Source organism: Babylonia areolata, chromosome 21, assembly GCF_041734735.1.
Source record: "Babylonia areolata isolate BAREFJ2019XMU chromosome 21, ASM4173473v1, whole genome shotgun sequence".
NCBI classification, from domain to species: domain Eukaryota; kingdom Metazoa; phylum Mollusca; class Gastropoda; order Neogastropoda; family Buccinidae; genus Babylonia; species Babylonia areolata.
Window position 1 is genome coordinate 1,358,937 of NC_134896.1, and position 25,171 is coordinate 1,384,107.

General features: G+C 50.3%; 1 protein-coding gene across 1 annotated transcript in view; it reads left to right on the forward strand.

Moving 5' to 3' along the window:
* Nucleotides 1-24,911, forward strand: part of LOC143296017 (excitatory amino acid transporter 3-like) — an 86,245-nt gene extending 61,334 nt beyond the window's left edge. Inside the window, exons 5-11 of the mRNA XM_076607758.1 lie at nucleotides 2,996-3,083; nucleotides 3,525-3,778; nucleotides 13,382-13,508; nucleotides 16,524-16,757; nucleotides 19,458-19,649; nucleotides 20,901-21,035; nucleotides 22,152-24,911. Coding sequence (XP_076463873.1) covers nucleotides 2,996-3,083; nucleotides 3,525-3,778; nucleotides 13,382-13,508; nucleotides 16,524-16,757; nucleotides 19,458-19,649; nucleotides 20,901-21,035; nucleotides 22,152-22,455 — 1,334 coding nt within the window. The 3' untranslated portion in view covers nucleotides 22,456-24,911. The remainder of the gene's footprint in view (nucleotides 1-2,995; nucleotides 3,084-3,524; nucleotides 3,779-13,381; nucleotides 13,509-16,523; nucleotides 16,758-19,457; nucleotides 19,650-20,900; nucleotides 21,036-22,151) is intronic.
* Nucleotides 24,912-25,171: the final 260 nt, after the last annotated feature.

Consider the following 25,171-nt stretch of genomic DNA (forward strand, 5'->3'; position numbering starts at 1 on the left):
AATGTCATGCTAGTAATACAATACAACGCAATGAAAAGCAACGCAACGCAACGCAACGCAACACAACACAACACACTGCACTGCACTACACCACACCATAATACACTACACTACAATAGCTACAGTACACTACACCACACCACACCACACCACGCCACACCCACACCATAATACACTACACTACAGTACACTGAAATTCACCACAATCCACTAACATATGTAATGCAATGCATGACTGCACCACACCACACCACATGCACAGCACAACACACTACACTACACCACATGCTCAGCACAACACACCACACCACATGCACAGCACAACACACTACACTACACCACATGCTCAGCACAACACACCACACCACATGCACAGCACAACACACCACACCACACCACACCACATGCACAGCACAACACACCACACCACACCACATGCACAACACAACACACTACACTACACCACATGCTCAGCACAACACACCACACCACATGCACAGCACAACACACCACACCACACCACACCACATGCTCAGCACAACACACCACACCACATGCACAGCACAACACACCACACCACACCACATGCACAGCACAACACACCACACCACATGCACAGCACAACACACCACACTACACCACATGCACAGCACAACACACTACACTACACCACATGCACAACACAACACACCACACTACACCACATGCACAGCACAACACAACACACTACACCACATGCACAGCACAGCACAGCACAACACACCACACTACACCACATGCACAACACAACACACCACACTACACCACATGCACAGCACAACACACCACACCACACTACACCACATGCACAGCACAACACAACACACTACACCACATGCACAGCACAGCACAACACAACACACTACACCACATGCACAACACACCACACCACACCAAATGCACAGCACAGCACACTACACCACATGCACAGCACAACACAACACACCACACCACACCACACCACACCAAATGCACAGCACAGCACACTACACCAAATGCACAGCACAACACACCACACCACACCACATGCACAACACACCACACCACACCACAGCACACCACATGCACACCACACCACACCACACCACACCACATGCACAGCACAACACACCACACCACACCACATGCACAGCACAGCACAGCACACCACACTACACCACATGCACAGCACAGCACAGCACAGCACAGCACAACACACCACGCTACACCACATGCACAGCACAACACAACACACCACACTACACCACATGCACAGCACAACACAACACACCACGCTACACCACATGCACAGCACAACACACCACACTACACCACATGCACAGCACAGCACAGCACAACACACCACGCTACACCACATGCACAGCACAGCACAACACACTACACCACATGCACAGCACAACACACCACACTACACCACATGCACAGCACAACACAACACACTACACCACATGCACAGCACAACACACCACGCTACACCACATGCACAGCACAGCACAACACACTACACCACATGCACAGCACAACACACCACACTACACCACATGCACAGCACAGCACAGCACAACACACCACACTACACCACATGCACAGCACAGCACAGCACAACACACCACACTACACCACATGCACAGCACAGCACAGCACAACACACCACACTACACCACATGCACAGCACAGCACAGCACAGCACAACACACTACACCACATGCACAGCACAGCACAACACACTACACCACATGCACAGCACAACACACCACACTACACCACATGCACAGCACAGCACAACACACTACACCACATGCACAGCACAGCACACTACACCACATGCACAGCACAGCACAACACACTACACCACATGCACAGCACAACACACCACACTACACCACATGCACAGCACAGCACAACACACTACACCACATGCACAGCACAACACACTACACCACATGCACAGCACAGCACAACACACTACACCACATGCACAGCACAGCACAACACACTACACCACATGCACAGCACAGCACACTACACCACATGCACAACACACCACACCACACTACACCACATGCACAGCACAACACACTACACCACATGCACAGCACAACACACTACACTACACCACATGCACAGCACAACACACTACACCACATGCACAGCACAACACACTACACCACACTACACCACATGCACAGCACACCACACTACACCACATGCACAGCACAGCACACCACACTACACCACATGCACAGCACAACACACCACACCACACCACATGCACAGCACACCACACCACACCACATGCACAGCACAACACACCACACCACATGCACAGCACAACACACCACACCACCACACTACACCACATGCACAGCACAACACAACACACCACACCACATGCACAGCACAACACAACACACCACACTACACGACATGCACAGCACAACACACCACACCACACTACACCACATGCACAGCACACCACACTACACCACATGCACAGCACAACACACCACACCACACCACATGCACAACACACCACACCACACCACATGCACAGCACAACACACCACACCACACTACACCACATGCACAGCACAACACACCACACCACACCACATGCACAACACACCACACCACACCACATGCACAGCACAACACACCACACCACACCACACCACACCATGATACACGAAACGACACGGCAATGCAATGCAATACAACGCCCGACACGACACGACACAACACAACACGACACGATACAATACAACACAACACAATACGATACAATACAATACAACGCCCGACACAGTACAACACAATACAATGGAATGCAACACAATGCAATGCAGTGCAATGCAACACAACACAATGCAATGCGATACAACACAATACAATTGAATACAACGCAGTACAATACAACACAACACATCACAATACAAGACAACAAGACGATGTGCAGGTGTGACAGAGAGCAGTGTGTCAGCTGTCAGTGCCACTCTGGACACGGGCAACCTGCAGACCGCGGATCTCTTTGCTGATCTCATCAGGTCAGTGCCCTTGTTGTCGTTACCATTATCTTCGTCGTCATCTTCGTCGTCGTCGTCGTCAATGTCGTTGTTTTTTGTAGTCAACGTCCTCTTCGTCATAATCACCGCCATCATCGTCGTTGTCGTCGTCGTCGTCATCATCGTCGATGTCGTTGTTTTTGTTGTCATCGTCTTCTTCGTCATAATCATCGTCATCATCATCGTCGTCGTAATCATTATCATTTTTGGTGTCATCGTCGTCTTCATCATAATAATCATCATCATCATCGTCGTCGTCGGTGCCATCGCCGTTGTCATCATCATCATAATTTTTTATGTCATCGTCCCCTTCATTGTCATTACCATCGCCGCCGTCGTCGTCTTTGTCCTCGTCGTCGTCATAATACAAATTTAGATCACTGTTTTTCATTCTTCTTCTTTTTTCTTCTTTCCTCCTGACAGAAATTTGGTGCCGGACAACTTGGTTTCCGCCTGTTTTGAAAAGTCGCAGACACACTACAGGAAAGTCAGTGTCCCAGGCCCAGTCCCTCCTGTAGGCTTGGGAGGGGTAGGGAACAGCGACAACAACACCCTCACCAACATCACCCTCACCAACATCACCGCCACCAACATCACCGCCACCAACATCCTGACCACAGTGACCACGGAGAGTTATCAACGTTATCTGGGAACGGCTGGTGGCACCAACATTTTGGGTGAGAGATCCTCCTACAGTGCACGGTGCTGTTCTTGTACTCTACTCTGCACGACTGTACACTGCACTGGTCTGCACTGCACCGCGCTACACCACGTTACTCTACACTGCACTGATCTGCACAGCACCGCGATACACCACGTTACACTACACTACTCTACACTGCACTGATCTGCACTGCACCGCGCTACACCACGTTACACTACACTACTCTACACTGCACTGGTCTGCACTGCACCGCGCTACACCACGTTACACTACACTACTCTACACTGCACGGATCTGCACTGAACCGCGCTACACCACGTTACACTACACTACTCTACACTGCACTGATCTGCACTGCACCGCGCTACACCACGTTACTCTACACTGCACTGATCTGCACAGCACCGCGCTACACCACGTTACACTACACTGCTCTACACTGCACTGATCTGCACTGCAGCGCGCTACACCACGTTACACTACACTGCTCTACACTGCACTGATCTGCACTGCAGCGCGCTACACCACGTTACACTACACTGCTCTACACTGCACTGATCGGCACTGCACCGCGCTACACCATGTTACACTACACTGCTCTACACTGCACTGATCTGCACTGCACCACGTTACACTACACTGCACTGATCTGCACTACACCGCGCTACACCACGTTACGCTACACTACTCTACTCTACACTGCACCGCACCGCGGTACACCACGTTACACTACACTACACTACACTGCACTGCACCGCGCTACACCACGTTACTCTACACTACTCTACACTGCACTGCACCGCGCTACACCACGTTACACTACACTACACTACACTGCACAGCACCGCGCTATACCACGTTACACTACACTACTCTATACTGCACTGATCTGCACTGCACCGCGCTACACCACCTTACACTACACTACTCTACACTGCACCGCGCTACACCACGTTACACTACACTACTCTACACTGCACTGATCTGCACTGCAGCGGACTACACCACGTTACACTACACTACACTACACTGCACTGCACCGCGCTACACCACGTTACTCTACACTACTCTACACTGCACTGCACCGCGCTACACCACCTTACACTACACTACTCTACACTGCACTGATCTGCACTGCACCGCGCTACACCACGTTACACTACACTACTCTACACTGCACTGATCTGCACTGCAGCGGACTACACCACGTTACACTACACTACTCTACACTGCACTGATCTGCACTGCACCGCACTACACCACGTTACACTACACTGCTCTACACTGCACTGATCTGCACTGCACCGCGCTACACCACGTTACACTACACTACACTGTACTGCACCGCGCTACACCACGTTACACTACACTAATCTACACTGCACTGATCTGCACTGCACCGTGCTACACCACGTTACACTACACTACACTACACTGCACTGCACCGCGCTACACCACGTTACACTACACTACTCTACACTGCACTGCACCGCGCTACACCACGTTACACTACACTACACTACTCTACACTGCACTGCACCGCGCTACACCACGTTACACTACACTACACTACACTGCACTGCACCGCGCTACACCACGTTACACTACACTACTCTACACTGCACTGATCTGCACTGCACCGCGCTACACCACGTTACACTACACTACACTACACTGCACTGCACCGCGCCGCGCTACACCACGTTACACTACACTACTCTACACTGCACTGATCTGCACTGCACCGCGCTACACCACGTTACACTACACTACTCTACACTGCACGGATCTGCACTGCACCGCGCTACACCACGTTACTCTACACTACTCTACACTGCACTGCACCGCGCTACACCACGTTACACTACACTACACTACACTGCACTGCACCGCGCTACACCACGTTACACTACACTACACTACACTACACTGCACTGCACCGCGCTACACCACGTTACACTACACTACTCTACACTGCACTGATCTGCACTGCACCGCGCTACACCACGTTACACTACACTACACTACACTGCACAGCACCGCGCTATACCACGTTACACTACACTACTCTATACTGCACTTATCTGCACTGCACCGCGCTACACCACGTTACTCTACACTGCACTGATCTGCACAGCACCGCGCTACACCACGTTACACTACACTGCTCTACACTGCACTGATCTGCACTGCAGCGCGCTACACCACGTTACACTACACTGCTCTACACTGCACTGATCTGCACTGCAGCGCGCTACACCACGTTACACTACACTGCTCTACACTGCACTGATCTGCACTGCACCGCGCTACACCACGTTACACTACACTGCTCTACACTGCACTGATCTGCACTGCACCACGTTACACTACACTGCACTGATCTGCACTACACCGCGCTACACCACGTTACGCTACACTACTCTACTCTACACTGCACCGCACCGCGGTACACCACGTTACACTACACTACACTACACTGCACTGCACCGCGCTACACCACGTTACTCTACACTACTCTACACTGCACTGCACCGCGCTACACCACGTTACACTACACTACACTACACTGCACAGCACCGCGCTATACCACGTTACACTACACTACTCTATACTGCACTGATCTGCACTGCACCGCGCTACACCACCTTACACTACACTACTCTACACTGCACTGATCTGCACTGCACCGCGCTACACCACGTTACACTACACTACTCTACACTGCACTGATCTGCACTGCAGCGGACTACACCACGTTACACTACACTACACTACACTGCACTGCACCGCGCTACACCACGTTACTCTACACTACTCTACACTGCACTGCACCGCGCTACACCACCTTACACTACACTACTCTACACTGCACTGATCTGCACTGCACCGCGCTACACCACGTTACACTACACTACTCTACACTGCACTGATCTGCACTGCAGCGGACTACACCACGTTACACTACACTACTCTACACTGCACTGATCTGCACTGCACCGCGCTACACCACCTTACACTACACTGCTCTACACTGCACTGATCTGCACTGCAGCGCGCTACACCACGTTACACTACACTAATCTACACTGCACTGATCTGCACTGCACCGCGCTACACCACGTTACACTACACTAATCTACACTGCACTGATCTGCACTGCACCGTGCTACACCACGTTACACTACACTACACTACACTGCACTGCACCGCGCTACACCACGTTACACTACACTACTCTACACTGCACTGCACCGCGCTACACCACGTTACACTACACTACACTACTCTACACTGCACTGCACCGCGCTACACCACGTTACACTACACTACACTACACTGCACTGCACCGCGCTACACCACGTTACACTACACTACTCTACACTGCACTGATCTGCACTGCACCGCGCTACACCACGTTACACTACACTACACTACACTGCACTGCACTGCGCCGCGCTACACCACGTTACACTACACTACTCTACACTGCACTGATCTGCACTGCACCGCGCTACACCACGTTACACTACACTACTCTACACTGCACGGATCTGCACTGCACCGCGCTACACCACGTTACTCTACACTACTCTACACTGCACTGCACCGCGCTACACCACGTTACACTACACTACACTACACTGCACTGCACCGCGCTACACCACGTTACACTACACTACACTACACTACACTGCACTGCACCGCGCTACACCACGTTACACTACACTACTCTACACTGCACTGATCTGCACTGCACCGCGCTACACCACGTTACACTACACTACACTACACTGCACAGCACCGCGCTATACCACGTTACACTACACTACTCTATACTGCACTGCACCGCGCTACACCACGTTACACTACACTACACTGCACTGCACCGCGCTACATCACGTTACACTACACTACTCTACACTGCACTGCACCGCGCTACACCACGTTACTCTACACTACTCTACACTGCACTGCACCGCGCTACACCACGTTACACTACACTACACTACACTGCACTGCACCGCGCTACACCACGTTACACTACACTACACTACACTGCACTGCACCGCGCTACACCACGTTACACTACACTACACTACACTGCACTGCACCGCGCTACACCACGTTACACTACACTACTCTACACTGCACTGATCTGCACTGCACCGCACTACACCACGTTACACTACACTACACTACACTGCACAGCACCGCGCTATACCACGTTACACTACACTACTCTATACTGCACTGCACCGCGCTACACCACGTTACACTACACTACACTGCACTGCACCGCGCTACACCACGTTACACTACACTACTCTACACTGCACCGCGCTACACCACCTTACACTACACTACACTACACTGCACAGCACCGCGCTACACCACGTTACACTACACTACTCTATACTGCACTGCACCGCGCTACACCACGTTACACTACACTACACTGCACTGCACCGCGCTACACCACGTTACACTACACTACTCTACACTGCACTGCACCGCGCTACACCACGTTACACTACACTACTCTACACTGCACTGCACCGCGCTACACCACGTTACACTACACTACTCTACACTGCACTGCACCGCGCTACACCACGTTACACTACACTACTCTATACTGCACTGATCTGCACTGCACCGCGCTACACCACGTTACACTACACTACTCTACACTGCACTGCACCGCGCTACACCACGTTACACTACACTACTCTATACTGCACTGATTTGCACTGCACCGCGCTACACCACGTTACACTACACTACTCTACACTGCACTGCACCGCGCTACACCACGTTACACTACACTACTCTACACTGCACTGCACCGCGCTACACCACGTTACACTACACTACTCTATACTGCACTGATCTGCACTGCACCGCGCTACACCACGTTACACTACACTACACTGCACTGCACCGCGCTACACCACGTTACACTACACTACTCTACACTGCACTGCACCGCGCTACACCACGTTACACTACACTACACTACACTGCACTGCACCGCGCTACACCACGTTACACTACACTACTCTACACTGCACTGATCTGCACTGCACCGCGCTACACCACGTTACACTACACTACACTACACTGCACTGCACCGCGCCGCGCTACACCACGTTACACTACACTACTCTACACTGCACTGATCTGCACTGCACCGCGCTACACCACGTTACACTACACTACTCTACACTGCACGGATCTGCACTGCACCGCGCTACACCACGTTACTCTACACTACTCTACACTGCACTGCACCGCGCTACACCACGTTACACTACACTACACTGCACTGCACTGCACCGCGCTACACCACGTTACACTACACTACACTACACTACACTGCACTGCACCGCGCTACACCACGTTACACTACACTACTCTACACTGCACTGATCTGCACTGCACCGCGCTACACCACGTTACACTACACTACACTACACTGCACAGCACCGCGCTATACCACGTTACACTACACTACTCTATACTGCACTGATCTGCACTGCACCGCGCTACACCACGTTACTCTACACTGCACTGATCTGCACAGCACCGCGCTACACCACGTTACACTACACTGCTCTACACTGCACTGATCTGCACTGCAGCGCGCTACACCACGTTACACTACACTGCTCTACACTGCACTGATCTGCACTGCAGCGCGCTACACCACGTTACACTACACTGCTCTACACTGCACTGATCTGCACTGCACCGCGCTACACCATGTTACACTACACTGCTCTACACTGCACTGATCTGCACTGCACCACGTTACACTACACTGCACTGATCTGCACTACACCGCGCTACACCACGTTACGCTACACTACTCTACTCTACACTGCACCGCACCGCGGTACACCACGTTACACTACACTACACTACACTGCACTGCACCGCGCTACACCACGTTACTCTACACTACTCTACACTGCACTGCACCGCGCTACACCACGTTACACTAAACTACACTACACTGCACAGCACCGCGCTATACCACGTTACACTACACTACTCTATACTGCACTGATCTGCACTGCACCGCGCTACACCACCTTACACTACACTACTCTACACTGCACTGATCTGCACTGCACCGCGCTACACCACGTTACACTACACTACTCTACACTGCACTGATCTGCACTGCAGCGGACTACACCACGTTACACTACACTACACTACACTGCACTGCACCGCGCTACACCACGTTACTCTACACTACTCTACACTGCACTGCACCGCGCTACACCACCTTACACTACACTACTCTACACTGCACTGATCTGCACTGCACCGCGCTACACCACGTTACACTACACTACTCTACACTGCACTGATCTGCACTGCAGCGGACTACACCACGTTACACTACACTACTCTACACTGCACTGATCTGCACTGCACCGCACTACACCACATTACACTACTCTACACTGTACTGCACCGCGCTACACCACGTTACACTACACTAATCTACACTGCACTGATCTGCACTGCACCGCGCTACACCACGTTACACTACACTAATCTACACTGCACTGATCTGCACTGCACCGTGCTACACCACGTTACACTACACTACACTACACTGCACTGCACCGCGCTACACCACGTTACACTACACTACTCTACACTGCACTGCACCGCGCTACACCACGTTACACTACACTACACTACTCTACACTGCACTGCACCGCGCTACACCACGTTACACTACACTACACTACACTGCACTGCACCGCGCTACACCACGTTACACTACACTACTCTACACTGCACTGATCTGCACTGCACCGCGCTACACCACGTTACACTACACTACACTACACTGCACTGCACCGCGCCGCGCTACACCACGTTACACTACACTACTCTACACTGCACTGATCTGCACTGCACCGCGCTACACCACGTTACACTACACTACTCTACACTGCACGGATCTGCACTGCACCGCGCTACACCACGTTACTCTACACTACTCTACACTGCACTGCACCGCGCTACACCACGTTACACTACACTACACTACACTGCACTGCACCGCGCTACACCACGTTACACTACACTACACTACACTGCACTGCACCGCGCTACACCACGTTACACTACACTACTCTACACTGCACTGATCTGCACTGCACCGCGCTACACCACGTTACACTACACTACACTACACTGCACAGCACCGCGCTATACCACGTTACACTACACTACTCTATACTGCACTGCACCGCGCTACACCACGTTACACTACACTACACTGCACTGCACCGCGCTACACCACGTTACACTACACTACTCTACACTGCACTGCACCGCGCTACACCACGTTACTCTACACTACTCTACACTGCACTGCACCGCGCTACACCACGTTACACTACACTACACTACACTGCACTGCACCGCGCTACACCACGTTACACTACACTACACTACACTGCACTGCACCGCGCTACACCACGTTACACTACACTACACTACACTGCACTGCACCGCGCTACACCACGTTACACTACACTACTCTACACTGCACTGATCTGCACTGCACCGCGCTACACCACGTTACACTACACTACACTACACTGCACAGCACCGCGCTATACCACGTTACACTACACTACTCTATACTGCACTGCACCGCGTTACACCACGTTACACTACACTACACTGCACTGCACCGCGCTACACCACGTTACACTACACTACTCTACACTGCACCGCGCTACACCACCTTACACTACACTACACTACACTGCACAGCACCGCGCTACACCACGTTACACTACACTACTCTATACTGCACTGCACCGCGCTACACCACGTTACACTACACTACACTGCACTGCACCGCGCTACACCACGTTACACTACACTACTCTACACTGCACTGCACCGCGCTACACCACGTTACACTACACTACTCTACACTGCACTGCACCGCGCTACACCACGTTACACTACACTACTCTACACTGCACTGCACCGCGCTACACCACGTTACACTACACTACTCTATACTGCACTGATCTGCACTGCACCGCGCTACACCACGTTACACTACACTACTCTACACTGCACTGCACCGCGCTACACCACGTTACACTACACTACTCTATACTGCACTGATCTGCACTGCACCGCGCTACACCACGTTACACTACACTACTCTACACTGCACTGCACCGCGCTACACCACGTTACACTACACTACTCTACACTGCACTGCACCGCGCTACACCACGTTACACTACACTACTCTATACTGCACTGATCTGCACTGCACCGCGCTACACCACGTTACACTACACTACACTGCACTGCACCGCGCTACACCACGTTACACTACACTACTCTACACTGCACTGCACTGCACCGCGCTACACCACGTTACACTACACTACTCTACACTGCACTGCACCGCGCTACACCACCTTACACTACACTACACTGCACTGCACTGCACCACGCTGTACTGGGACTACACTGTACTTCACTGTGTGCACTTCACCGCAATGCACTGCAATACAATACACTACACTTCACTGCACTGCACTGGACGGATTCTACACTGCTCTACACTGCACTGCACTGCACTGCACTACTCTACACTACTCTGCACTGCACTGCACTACACTGCACGGATTCTACACTGCACTGCACTGCACTACACTGCACGGATTCTACACTGCACTGCACTGCACTGCACTACTCTACACTGTGCTGCCCTGAACTGCACAACATGTACCATCACTTACAGCAAAGAACGTGGGGTGTGTGTGAGGCACGGCTGAGAAAGAAAAACAACAACAAAACCTCACCCCCTCCCACCCCCACCCCCGAAAGAAAACAACAACAACATGACAACACAACGCGTACCATCACTAACAGCAAAGGACGGGGGGTGTGTGTAGCAGGGCTGAGAAAGAAAATCAACAACAAAACCTCCCCACCAAAAACAACAACAACAACAAAAACAACAACAAAAAACAACAAATACCCCCCAAAAAAACAACAACAACAACAACAACAACAACAACCAAACAAACAAACCAAAAACAACAAAACAAAAACAAAACAAAACAGACCTACAACAACACGACAACACAACGTGTACCATCACTAACAGCAAAGGACGGGGGGTGTGTGTAGCAGGGCTGAGAAAGAAAATCATCAACAAAACCTCCCCACCAGAAACAACAACAACAACAAAAACAACAAAAAAACAACAACAAATACCCCCCCCAAAAAAAAAACAACAACAACAACAACAAAAAAACAAAAAAAACAAACAACAAAACAAAAACAAAAAAACAACAAAACAAAAACAAAAGCAAAACAAAACAGACCTACAACAACACGACAACACAACGTGTACCATCACTAACAGCAAAGGACGTGGGGTGTGTGTGTGTGTGAGGCAGGGATGAAAGAGAGAGAGAGAGAAAAAAAACACACAAAAAACACACAACAACAACAACGACAAAAACAAAACAAACCCCAAACAACACCAACGACAACACAACGTGACCGTCACTAACAGCAGTGGACGGGGGGTGTGATACAGGGCTGGTTGTGGCGTGCTCGGTGATCGGCATGGCTTCAGCACAGACTGGGGAGACGGCCAGACCCTTCATCGCTTTCTTCACGGCAGCGTCGGACATCCTGATTCTGCTTGTGCAGTGGCTGGTCATGTCAGTGTGGTGTTGTGTTGTGTTGTGATGTGTGTGTTTGTATGTGTGTGTGGTGTTGTGTTTTGTGTGTGTGTGTGGTGTTTTGTGTGGGTGTGTGGTGTGGTGTGGTGTGTTGTGTGTTTTTGGTGTGGTGTGGTGTGGTGTGTGTGTGTGTGTGTGTTTGGTGTGGTGGTGGTGGTGGTGGTGGTGTGTGTGTGTTTTGTGTGGTGTGGTTAAGGTGTGTTTGGTGTGGTGTGGTGTTTGTGTGTGTGTGTGTGTGTGTGTGTGTGTGTGTGTGTGTTATTGACAATGACAGCAATGACAATGAAGACGACAGTTGTCTGTCCTGACTGTCTCCCTCAGGGTTAGACCTGTCCACTGTGAGATGCTGGCCTGACATCTCTTCTTCTGCCTGTCTCTCCTGTCTCCCTCAGGGTTAGACCTGTCCACTGTGAGATGCTGGCCTGACATCTCTTCTTCTGCCTGTCTCTCCTGTCTCCCTCAGGGTTAGACCTGTCCACTGTGAGATGCTGGCCTGACATCTCTGCTTCTACCTGTCTCTCCTCCTGTCTCCCTCAGGGTTAGACCTGTCCACTGTGAGATGGCCTGACATCTCTACTTCTGCCTGTCTCTCCTCCTGTCTCCCTCAGGGTTAGACCTGTCCACTGTGAGATGGCCTGACATCTCTACTTCTGCCTGTCTCCCTCAGGGTTAGACCTGTCCACTGTGAGATGTTGGCCTGACATCTCTTCTTCTGCCTGTCTCTCCTCCTGTCTCCCTCAGGGTTAGACCTGTCCACTGTGAGATGTTGGCCTGACATCTTTTTCTGCCTGTCTCTCCTCCTGTCTCCCTCAGGGTTAGACCTGTCCACTGTGAGATGCTGGCCTGACATCTCTTCTTCTGCCTGTCTCTCCTCCTGTCTCCCTCAGGGTTAGACCTGTCCACTGTGAGATGCTGGCCTGACATCTCTTCTTCTGCCTGTCTCTCCTCCTGTCTCACTCAGGGTTAGACCTGTCCACTGTGAGATGTTGGCCTGACTTTAAGTAAAATCATCACAAAAAATGAAGTGGTCGAACAAGTAGACTCATACAAATATCTCGGTGTGATAATCGACAATAAGCTGTCTTGGAATGAAAACTCAACTGCACTCATTAAAAAGAGCAACAGTCGCATGTACTGTCTTAGAAAAATGAAATCTTTTAATGTATGCAAGCAGATGCTCCAAATGTTTTACACATCTGTTGTCTGTAGTGTTTTAACATACGGAGCCGTGTGCTGGGGGGGAAACCTGACCAAACATGACAAAGACAGGTTGGAAAAAGTCATTAGGAAAGCGGGTGGGGTGGTGGGTATAAGACAAGACACCTTTAGCGACATGCACAATAGAAAACTGACTGACAGACTAATAACAATTTTGACCGACGTAAGACACCCACTACATGATGACATTAATAGCAGAAGGTCAGACATAAGTGGTAGGTTTAGAGCTCCACGCGCAAGAACATCTCGATACATTAATTCATTTATTCCTACAGCCATTCGCGCACACAATCAAAACATCCAATACACTAAGTGAACCCTCCCACCCCCCAAGCCCCCTCGCCACAGCAACACCTGAACTTCACCAGCAGACGAGTGTATGGGAGCAGACATTATGCGTGCATGTGGGACTGAGCGGGTGAGCACGGGCAAGCAAGCATTTGTGTGTGTGTGTGATCGGAAGTGATTTTAAAATATTTTCTTATTTTACTTGGATTTCATGTATCTTAATGTTAATGTTCTAATCTTATTGGCGTGACATATGTTATGTGCATGCATACGTTGTTTGTGTGTGTGTGAGTGAGTGTGTGTGTGTGTGTGTGTGTGTGTGTGTGTGTGTGTGTGTGCATTTTACTTATATATGCGATTTATTCCCTTGATGTTTTTATTTATGTATTGTTGTACAATACCTTATGGTCTTAACGTGTGTGTGTGTGTGTGTGTGTGTGTGTGTGTGGGTGGGTGGGTGTGCGTGCGTGCGCGCATGTCATTTTTAGTAATCTTATACCCTTTTTTTGTTGGATGTTTTCATTTGTTAATATTGTTGTGCAATACCCTATTGTCTTAACATGAGTATGTGAGTGGGGGGGTGGGGGGTGGGGGGGTTAGTATATCGTCAGCTATTGGGAATTCTTATTTGACTAGTTTTAATCTCTTCTTATGTTGCGCATGATTTTATGCCAGTGTTTACAATGAGCCTGTGATTGCACAACTTAATTTCCATGTGGATTAATAAAGTGTTTTTGATTGATTGATTGATTGACATCTCTACTTCTGCCTGTCTCTCCTCCTGTCTCCCTCAGGGTTAGACCTGTCCACTGTGAGATGTTGGCCTGACATCTCTTCTTCTGTCTGTCTCTCCTCCTGTCTCCCTCAGGGTTAGACCTGTCCACTGTGAGATGCTGGCCTGACATCTCTTCTGCCTGTCTCTCCTCCTGTCTCCCTCAGGGTTAGACCTGTCCACTGTGAGATGCTGGCCTGACATCTCTTCTTCTGCCTGTCTCTCCTCCTTGCTCCCTGCACTGTTCCCTGCAGGAAGGTCTTGGCCAGTCCTGATGAACGTCAGACGTGGCCATACCACTTCAATTTCCTTTTCTTTACAGTGGTCAGTCAGTAAATCATCACGCGGCCCGTTAATAATAGCATGCTTGACTTTTCAACGCACTTGTTGTTTGCTTACAATAGGACCCCCCCCCCCCCCCCGCGCGCGCACACACACACACACGTTTATGTTTTTTGTTTTTTGGTGTTTTTTTTTATTTATAAACCTTCAGGTTCGTTCATGGGCTCCAACTCCCACGTTCACTTGTATGAACACGAGAGGGCTTTTACGTGTATGACCGTTTTTACCCTGCCATGTAGGCAGCCATACTCCGGGGGATGTATGGCAATATATATTCTATTCTGTTCTATTTTGTTCGATTCTGTCCTCTTCTGTTCGATTCTGTTGGTTCTATTCTATTTCATTTCATTCTGTTCTATTCTACTCACTCACAGGTTCACGCCCCTGGGAGCGGCCAGCCTGATCGCCAAGGCGGTGGGGCAGAGCTCCAGCATCGAGGAGACGTTCCATGGCCTGGGCCTGTTCGTGCTGGCCGAGGTGCTGGGCAACGTGGTGCTGATCCTGGGGGTCCTCCCCCTGGCCCACTTCCTCTTCTTCCGCCGCAACCCCTTCGCCTGGATGCTTGGGGCCTCGCGCGCTGCCATCACCAGCATGGTGGCCTGCAGCAGGTGGGTGGGGCGGTGAGGATGGAGGTGGTGTGTGTGTAGGATGTGTGGTGTGGTGGAGGGTGGGGGGTGAGGATGGAGGTGGTGTGTGTGTGGGATGTGTGGTGTGGTGTGGTGGAGGGTGGGGGGGTGAGGATGGAGGTGGTGTCTGTGTGGGATGTGTGGTGTGGTGGGGGGTGGGGGATGAGGATGGAGGTGGTGTGTGTGTGGGATGTGTGGTGTGGTGTGGGTGGTGGGGGTGAGGATGGAGGTGGTGTGTGTGTCGGATGTGTGGTGTGGTGGGGGTGGGGGGTGAGGATGGAGGTGGTGTGTGTGTGGGATGTGTGGTGTGGTGTGGTGTGGTGGGGGATGAGGATGGAGGTGGTGTGTGTGTGGGATGTGTGGTGTGGTGGGGGTGGGGGGTGAGGATGGAGGTGGTGTGTGTGTGGGATGTGTGGTGTGGTGTGGTGGGGGTGGGGGGGGTGAGGATGGAGGTGGTGTGTGTGTGGGATGTGTGGTGTGGTGTGGTGTGGTGGGGGATGAGGATGGAGGTGGTGTGTGTGTGGGATGTGTGGTGTGGTGGGGTGGGGGGTGAGGATGGCGGTGGTGTGTGTGTGGGATGTGTGGTGTGGTGTGGTGTGGTGGGTGGGGGGTGAGGATGGAGGTGGTGTGTGTGTGGGATGTGTGGTGTGGTGTGGGGTGGGGGGATGAGGATGGAGGTGGTGTGTGTGTGGGATGGTGGTGTGGTGTGGGGTGGGGGGGTGAGGATGGAGGGGGTGTGGTGTGTGGGATGGGTGGTGTGGTGTGGTGGGGGTGAGGTGAGGATGGAGGTGAGTGTGTGTGTGGGATGTGTGGTGTGTGTGGGGTGGGGTGGGGGGTGAGGATGGAGTGGTGTGTGTGTGGTGGTGTGGGTGGGTGTGGTGTGGTTGGGGTGGGGGTGAGGTGGGGTGTGGTGGGGATGGTGGGTGTGGTGTGGTGTGGTGTGGTGGGTGGTGGTGTGGAGGTGGTGGTGGGTGGTGTGGGTGTGGGTGGTGGGTGGGTGGTGGTGTGGTGTGGGTGGGGTGGTGGGGATGGGGGGGGTGGTGGTGGGGGGGTGTGGGGTGGTGGGGGGGGGTGAGGATGGGGGTGGTGGTGGTGGGAGGAGGTGTGGTGTGGTGTGTGGGTGTGTGGTGGGGGGGGGTGGGGGTGAGGATGGAGTGGTGTGTGTGTGGGATGTGTGGTGTGGTGTGGTGGGGGGGTGAGGATGGAGGTGGTGTGTGTGTGGGATGTGTGGTGTGGTGTGGTGGGGGGTGAGGATGGAGGTGGTGTGTGTGTGGGATGTGTGGTGGTGTGGTGGGGGGGTGAGGATGGAGGTGGTGTGTGTGTGGGATGTGTGGTGTGGTGTGGTGGGGGGTGAGGATGGAGGTGGTGTGTGTGTGGGATGTGTGGTGTGGTGTGGTGGGGGGGTGAGGATGGAGGTGGTGTGTGTGTGGGATGTGTGGTGTGGTGTGGTGGGGGGTGAGGATGGAGGTGGTGTGTGTGTGGGATGTGTGGTGTGGTGGGGGGGGTGAGGATGGAGGTGGTGTGTGTGTGGGATGTGTGGTGTGGTGGGGTGGGGGTGAGGATGGAGGTGGTGTGTGTGTGGGATGTGTGGTGTGGTGGGGTGGGGGGTTAGGATGGAGGTGGTGTGTGTGTGGGATGTGTGGTGTGGTGGGGAGTGGGGGGTTAGGATGGAGGTGGTGTGTGTGTGGGATGTGTGGTGTGGTGGGGGTGGGGGGTGAGGATGGAGGTGGTGTGTGTGGGGGATGTGTGGTGTGGTGTGGTGTGGGGTGGGGGGATGTGGTGGTGGGGTGTGGGTGTGTGGTGGGAGTGTGTGGATGTGGTGGTGGGGTGAGGATGGAGGTGGTGTGTGTGTGGGATGTGTGGTGTGGTGGGGGGTGGGGGGGTTAGGATGGAGGTGGTGTGTGTGTGGGATGTGTGGTGTGGTGGGGGGTGGGGGGTTAGGATGGAGGTGGTGTGTGTGTGGGATGTGTGGTGTGGGTGGGGTGGGGGTGAGGATGGAGGTGGTGTGTGTGGGGATGTGTGGTGTGGTGTGGGGTGGGGGGGTTAGGATGGAGGTGGTGTGTGTGTGGGAAATGTGGTGTGGTGGGGTGGGGGTGAGGATGGAGGTGGTGTGTGTGTGGGAATGTGTGGTGTGGTGGGGGGTGAGGATGGAGGTGGTGTGTGTGTGGGATGTGTGGTGTGGTGGTGGGTGAGGATGGAGGTGGTGTGTGTGGGGGATGTGTGGTGTGGTGGGGGGTGGGGGGGTTAGGATGGAGGTGGTGTGTGTGGGGGATGTGTGGTGTGGTGGGGATGGGGGTTAGGATGGAGGTGGTGTGTGTGGGTGATGTGTGGTGTGGTGGGGATGGGGGGTTAGGATGGAGGTGGTGTGTGTGTGGGAAATGTGGTGTGGTGGGGGTGGGGGGTGAGGATGGAGGTGGTGTGTGTGTGGGATGTGTGGTGTGGTGGTGGGTGGGGGGTGAGGGGTGAGGATGGAGGTGGTGTGTGTGTGGGATGTGTAGTTTGGTGGGGGGTGGGCAGGTTTGTGTGGTGAGATATATATATAAAAATATGTATATATATATATATATATATAGAGAGAGAGAGAGAGAGAGAGAGAGAGAGATCTATACATCTATCTACATACATATATATCTACACACACACATGTATATATATGTATGTATGTATGTCCACCCCCCACAGCGCCGTGGCCATGCCCCAGCACCTGAAGGACGTGGAGGCCCGACAGGGGGTGGACCGGCGGGTGACGTCATTCGTGGTTCCCTTGGTGACGGCCATCAATCGTGACGGCAGCACCATGTTCATCGCCCTCACCGCTGTCTACATGGCCCAGGTGCAAGGGGCCGCTACTGCACACACCGTGCTGCTCATCACGTGCGTCACAGTTGTCCTTAAGCAGCATGCACCCCCATCCCGCAAGCGGAGTATAGCTGCCTGAATATCGGGTTACATAGTGTCATTCAGTCAAAGAAGCAGTGGTACATTTGAGTGACTGTGACAGTTGCAGCTCGTGGAAGATGAAGAAGTTTTCTTGCTTTTCTTTGTTTCTCACTTTCTTTCTCGCTTTCCTTCTTTTTATTTATTTATTTTTTCTTTAAAACTGAGAATGAATTCTAGAACCAAAAGCGTTGGTCAGGTCTTTTATTCTACAACCATATGTTTTTCGTTTGTTTGTTTTTGTAAAGAGAGAACGATCTCTTGGTTGTGTGTGTGTGCAAGCAGTGTGTAAAAAATGAAGAAACCCCGTTCCAGTTTTGGTATTCTATGAATCCACATCTCTTTCTTCCATGCCTGATTGTTTGTGCATGCTTGCTTGCTTGCGCGCGCGTGCGTGTGTGTGATATAGCAAAGCGGTTTGAAGATGTTTGAAATCGCTGTATACATTTCTTCTTCTTCTCATGATGATGATAATGATGACTTGCTTTGATCATCATTCATCATAATCACCATCAAAACCACCGCAACCACAACAGCCGCCACCACCACCATCATCACAACCACCACCACCACCATCACAACCACGACGACGCCCAACACATCTATACAATCACCACCATTACCATAACCATCGCAACCACCACAATCACAACCACCACCACCACACCACCACCACAACCACCACCACCACTACCACAATCATCACAACCCCTACCACCACCACACAACCACTACCGCAATCATCACCACCACTGCCATCATCACCACCACCATCATCACCACCACCACCATCACCACCACCACCATCACCACCACCACCATCATCACCACCACTACCACCATCATCACCACCACCACCACCACCACCATAACCACTACCACCATCATCATCACCACCACCACCACAACCACCATCATCACCACCACCACGATCATCACCACCACCATCACCACTACCACCACCACCATCATCACCACCACCACCACTACCATCACCACCACCACCACCACTACCACCACCACTACCACCACCACCACCACCACCATCATCACCACTACCACCACCACCACCACCATCATCACCACCACCACTATCAGTATCACAACCACAACGACGACGACGACCACCACCACCATCATCATCAGCACCATCACCAGCATCATCAGCCTGATGACGGTGTGTGGCAGCATCCTGGCCTCAGTGGGGTCCCTGGCCGTGCCTGCCGTGGTCAGCTCCAGTGTGGTGACGGTGCTGATGGTGGTGGACTCCCTGGGCATGCATCCCGCAAACATCGGCATTCTGTTGGCGCTGGAGTGGTTCTCGTGAGTGCCTCCTGTCCCTTCGGTCACTCTTGTTGTTGTTGTTGTTGTTGTTGTTGTTGTTGTTGTTGTTGTTGTTGTTGTTGTTGTTGTTGTTGTTGTTGTTGCTGCTGTTGTTGTTGTTGTCGTGACTGCCTGTTCCTTCGGTCACTCCTCTTGTTGTTGTTGTTGTTGTTGTTGTGTTGTTGTTGCTGCTGTTGTTGTTGTCGTGACTGCCTGTCCCTTCGTTGACTCCTCTTGTTGTTGTTGTCGCTATTGCTGCTGCTTTTGTCGTTGTTGCTGCTGTTGCTACAGCGATACTTTTGACTCACTTACGTAAACAAAGTGAGGCTTTGTTATAACCTGGTGTGCGTGCGTGCGTGAGTGTTTGCGTGTTCCTGTGATTATTCATAACTGCAATTTGTAGTATTGTATTGATGTACATGTTATACATATATATATATATATATTTCACTTCTATGTCCTCATGTTCTCTTGTGTGGTGTAATGCACTGTTGTATATGTCTCATGCGAGGCGCGTAGAGCCCATCATATGGAGAGTTTGCGCCATTTAAGTTCAGTATATTCTTCTTCTTCTTTTTCCTCTCAGTTTTCACGATAAGGATTGTATTGTATTGTATTGTATTGTATTGCATTACTTTTTTCACAACATATTTCTCCGAGGAGAGTGCATCACCAAAATACATTGTCACCAACATTTCTATGTAAAATACTTCCGCTTTTCATCTGGCCTTCAATTCAGAACAGGTTACCGGTTGTCAGTATTTCTCTGGAGAACGCTTTTGCGACTATTCCTCTGTATATTTGATACTTTGCTTATAATTCTCTGAAAAAAACAAGCAGATAACAAAACAACTTTTGCTTATATTTCTCTGACGAACACGTTTTCCAGTATATCTTTGTAGTGCACTTTTGCCAGTATTTCCCATGCAGAAACCTTTTTTTTTGGCATCTCCCCGTGGGACATTTTTTGTTGTTGCCAGTATTTCAGCACAGTGGCATCGTGTAAGCATTCACCGTAGTGGTGATCACAGAACGTCAGTGGAACATCTGTGAACGGGAATCTTGCAGGGGAGTAAATGTGTGTAAACATCTTTTTTTCTATTTCTTTGTGGCCAGGGACCGCTTTCGCACACTGGCCAACAACTACAGCCACGTGCTGTGCTGTATTATCACGTGGCGTTTATGCAAATCAGCCCTCAGCGCTTCCGGCCCCAGCTCAAACGGGACTGTTGTTGTCCCAAGTCCAAAGACCACCGACCTCCACTCCGCCCTACGTGCCAGCAGCAGCGACGAAGAGGGGGCATCATCCTCCTGCCCTCTGATAGCCGACAACGGCGACAGCTTCGTGGCCGTGAGCAGCAGCGTCCCGGGGGAAAGGATCGCTCTGCAGTCCCTTGTGGAGGACCATGCGCGGGTCTGAGCGCTGTTTGTGTCTTCCTGTGTTCCGGGACTGAACGCTTTGTGGTGATTCGTGTCTCCCTTCCCTCTCTGATAGGCAGCAAGCTGCGCAGCTTAGGCTTTCGTTTGAACGCGATTACTCCTCTTTCCTGTTGGTTAGTGTTGCTGCTGTTGTTGCTATTGTTGATGTTGATGTTGATATTCTGGTTGTGATGGTGATGATAATAACGATAATAATGATATGACAATGATGATTATAATGACAATGATGATGCTGATAAATGATAATAAAGATAGCAATAATAATGATCATGATGATACTGATAATAATTGTAAAAATGATAGTGATAATAATAATATAATTCATATAGCACTGTGACGGGCGCAATAGCCGAGTGGTTAAAGCGTTGGACTTTCAATCTGGGGGTCCCGGGTTCGAATCTCGGTAACGGCGCCTGGTGGGTAAAGGGTGGATATTTTTCCGATCTCCCGGGTCAACATATGTGCAGACCCGCTAGTGCCTGAACCCCCTTCGTGTTTATTTGCACACAGATGATCAAATACGCACGTTAAAGATCCTGAAATCCACGTCAGCGTTCGGTGGGTTATGGAAACAAGAAAATACCCAGCATGCAAAGGAGTATGGCTGCCTACATGCCGGGGTTAAAAAATGGTCATACACGTAAAAGCCCACTCGTGTACATACGAGCGAACGTGGTAGTTGCAGTCCACGAACGAAGAAGAAGAATAAGAATAAGAAGACATAACACTTTAATACAGGCAGGTGCAAGGCTTTAGCATTTAAAACGAGTCAAATAAATGCATGAGATAATCAGAGACATCAAAAATGATATAAAAGTACAAATTGCAAAACCTACAAACTATTGATATTGTTATAATTTTTATCGTTCTTCTTCTTCTTATTGTTGTTATCATCATCATCATCATCATTTTCATGATAAAAGTGGTGGTGGTGGTGTGGTGGTGGTCGTCATAGCAGTAGTAGTACTGGTGCATTGTCGTTGAAACTCAAGTTCTCAGCGGATAGTTGTTTTAGTTCTTCTTCTTTGACTTGTTTTTCTCAACATTGATACTTTTAATAATCTTAAGATGTTGTTATCCAGTAGTAGTAATAGTACTTGTAGCAGCAGTAGCTGTAATAGTGTTGTTTTCATAATATAGAAGAATCAGTATTGTAGCTGTTGTTAATATGAATAGCAGTATTAAAGTTATCATCCTCATCATTAGCTCCAGCATAATGGGCATTCAGGACTTAGTCGTGTTGTTTTTCAGTTTCAGTGTCTCCAAAAGGCGTGTCTGCGTTCGGACAAATCTATATACACAACACCACAGCTGCTGGGCAGATGCCTGACCAGCAGCATAACCTAACCCGCTTAGTCAGGCCTTGAGTGCATGCATACGCATTTGTGTATCTCTCCGAGTGGATTTCTTCTACAGGATTTTACCAGAGGACAACGCTGTCATTGCCATGGGTTCTTTTTCAGTGCGCCAAGTGCGTGCTGCACACGGGACTTCGGTTTATCGTCTCATCCGAATAACTAGACGCTGTTTCCTTTTCCAGTCAAACTTTCTTTGGAGAAAGGGCGAAAGCGGGTTTCGAACCTACACCCTTACATACTCTCTGTATTGGCAGATGAGCGCCGTAACCATTCTGCCACCTTCATTACAGCTGGGCCCGCAGATGGATCAGAGTATTCAGTTTATGTTTCACGTGCGGGCTGATCCATATACGCTACACCACATCTGCTGAAAAATGACGAGGCAGATGCCTGACCTAAGCATAAACCCAGCGTCAGGTCAGGTCTGGAGAGTCTAACCTTGCTTTGTAGGAAACAAAAAAGGCTCAGAAATGTTTAAACAAGATCAGCAAATAAGTCAATAAATAAGAATGCAATAAAAGAAATATAATACTTGAAAGGGAAAAGTTTGAAATGATATAATGAAAATTTATGACTGCGACCTCGACGAAACTCGAACTCTGTCTTCTGATCCAAAGCCAGACACCTTTTAAATCTATATGTATATTCATGTATGTATGTATGTATGTATGTATATATATATATATATATATTTTTTTTTTTAATTAAATTTTTTTTTTTTTTATTCACGCTTAAAACATAAAAAGTATTGATATGAAACAATGTTTTGCCGACCAAATATGAATAGTAATGATAAACAAGCAGTGTTTTGTGACGAAATATGACCAAATCTGAATAGTAATGATATAAGACAATGTTATGCCGACCAAACATGAATAGTAATGATATAAGACAGTGTTTTGCCGACCAAATATGAATAGTAATGATATGAAACAATGTTTTGCCGACCAAACATGAATAGTGATGATATAAGACAATGTTTTGCCGACCAAATATGAATAGTAATGATATGAAACAAAGTTTTGTTGAACAAACATGAATAGTTATGATATTAAACAATGCTATGCTGACTAGCCAACCCTTCAAACAACCGGTATCCTGTCAACATGCATGCATGTGTGTGTGTGTGTGTGTGTATGTGCGTGCGTGCGTGTGTGCATGTGTGTGTGTGGGGTGGGGGAGTGGGTGCGTCCTGCTATCCACCATTCTATACCAACTGTCGCGTCATATTGTTTCAATTGTTACCTAACAGAACAATATCACCTGTCAGGTGTGACTTGGTCTTTGTATCATACTTTTCAAGCAGTGCTCTTTCATTTCCTTCTTTGTCTACTCACA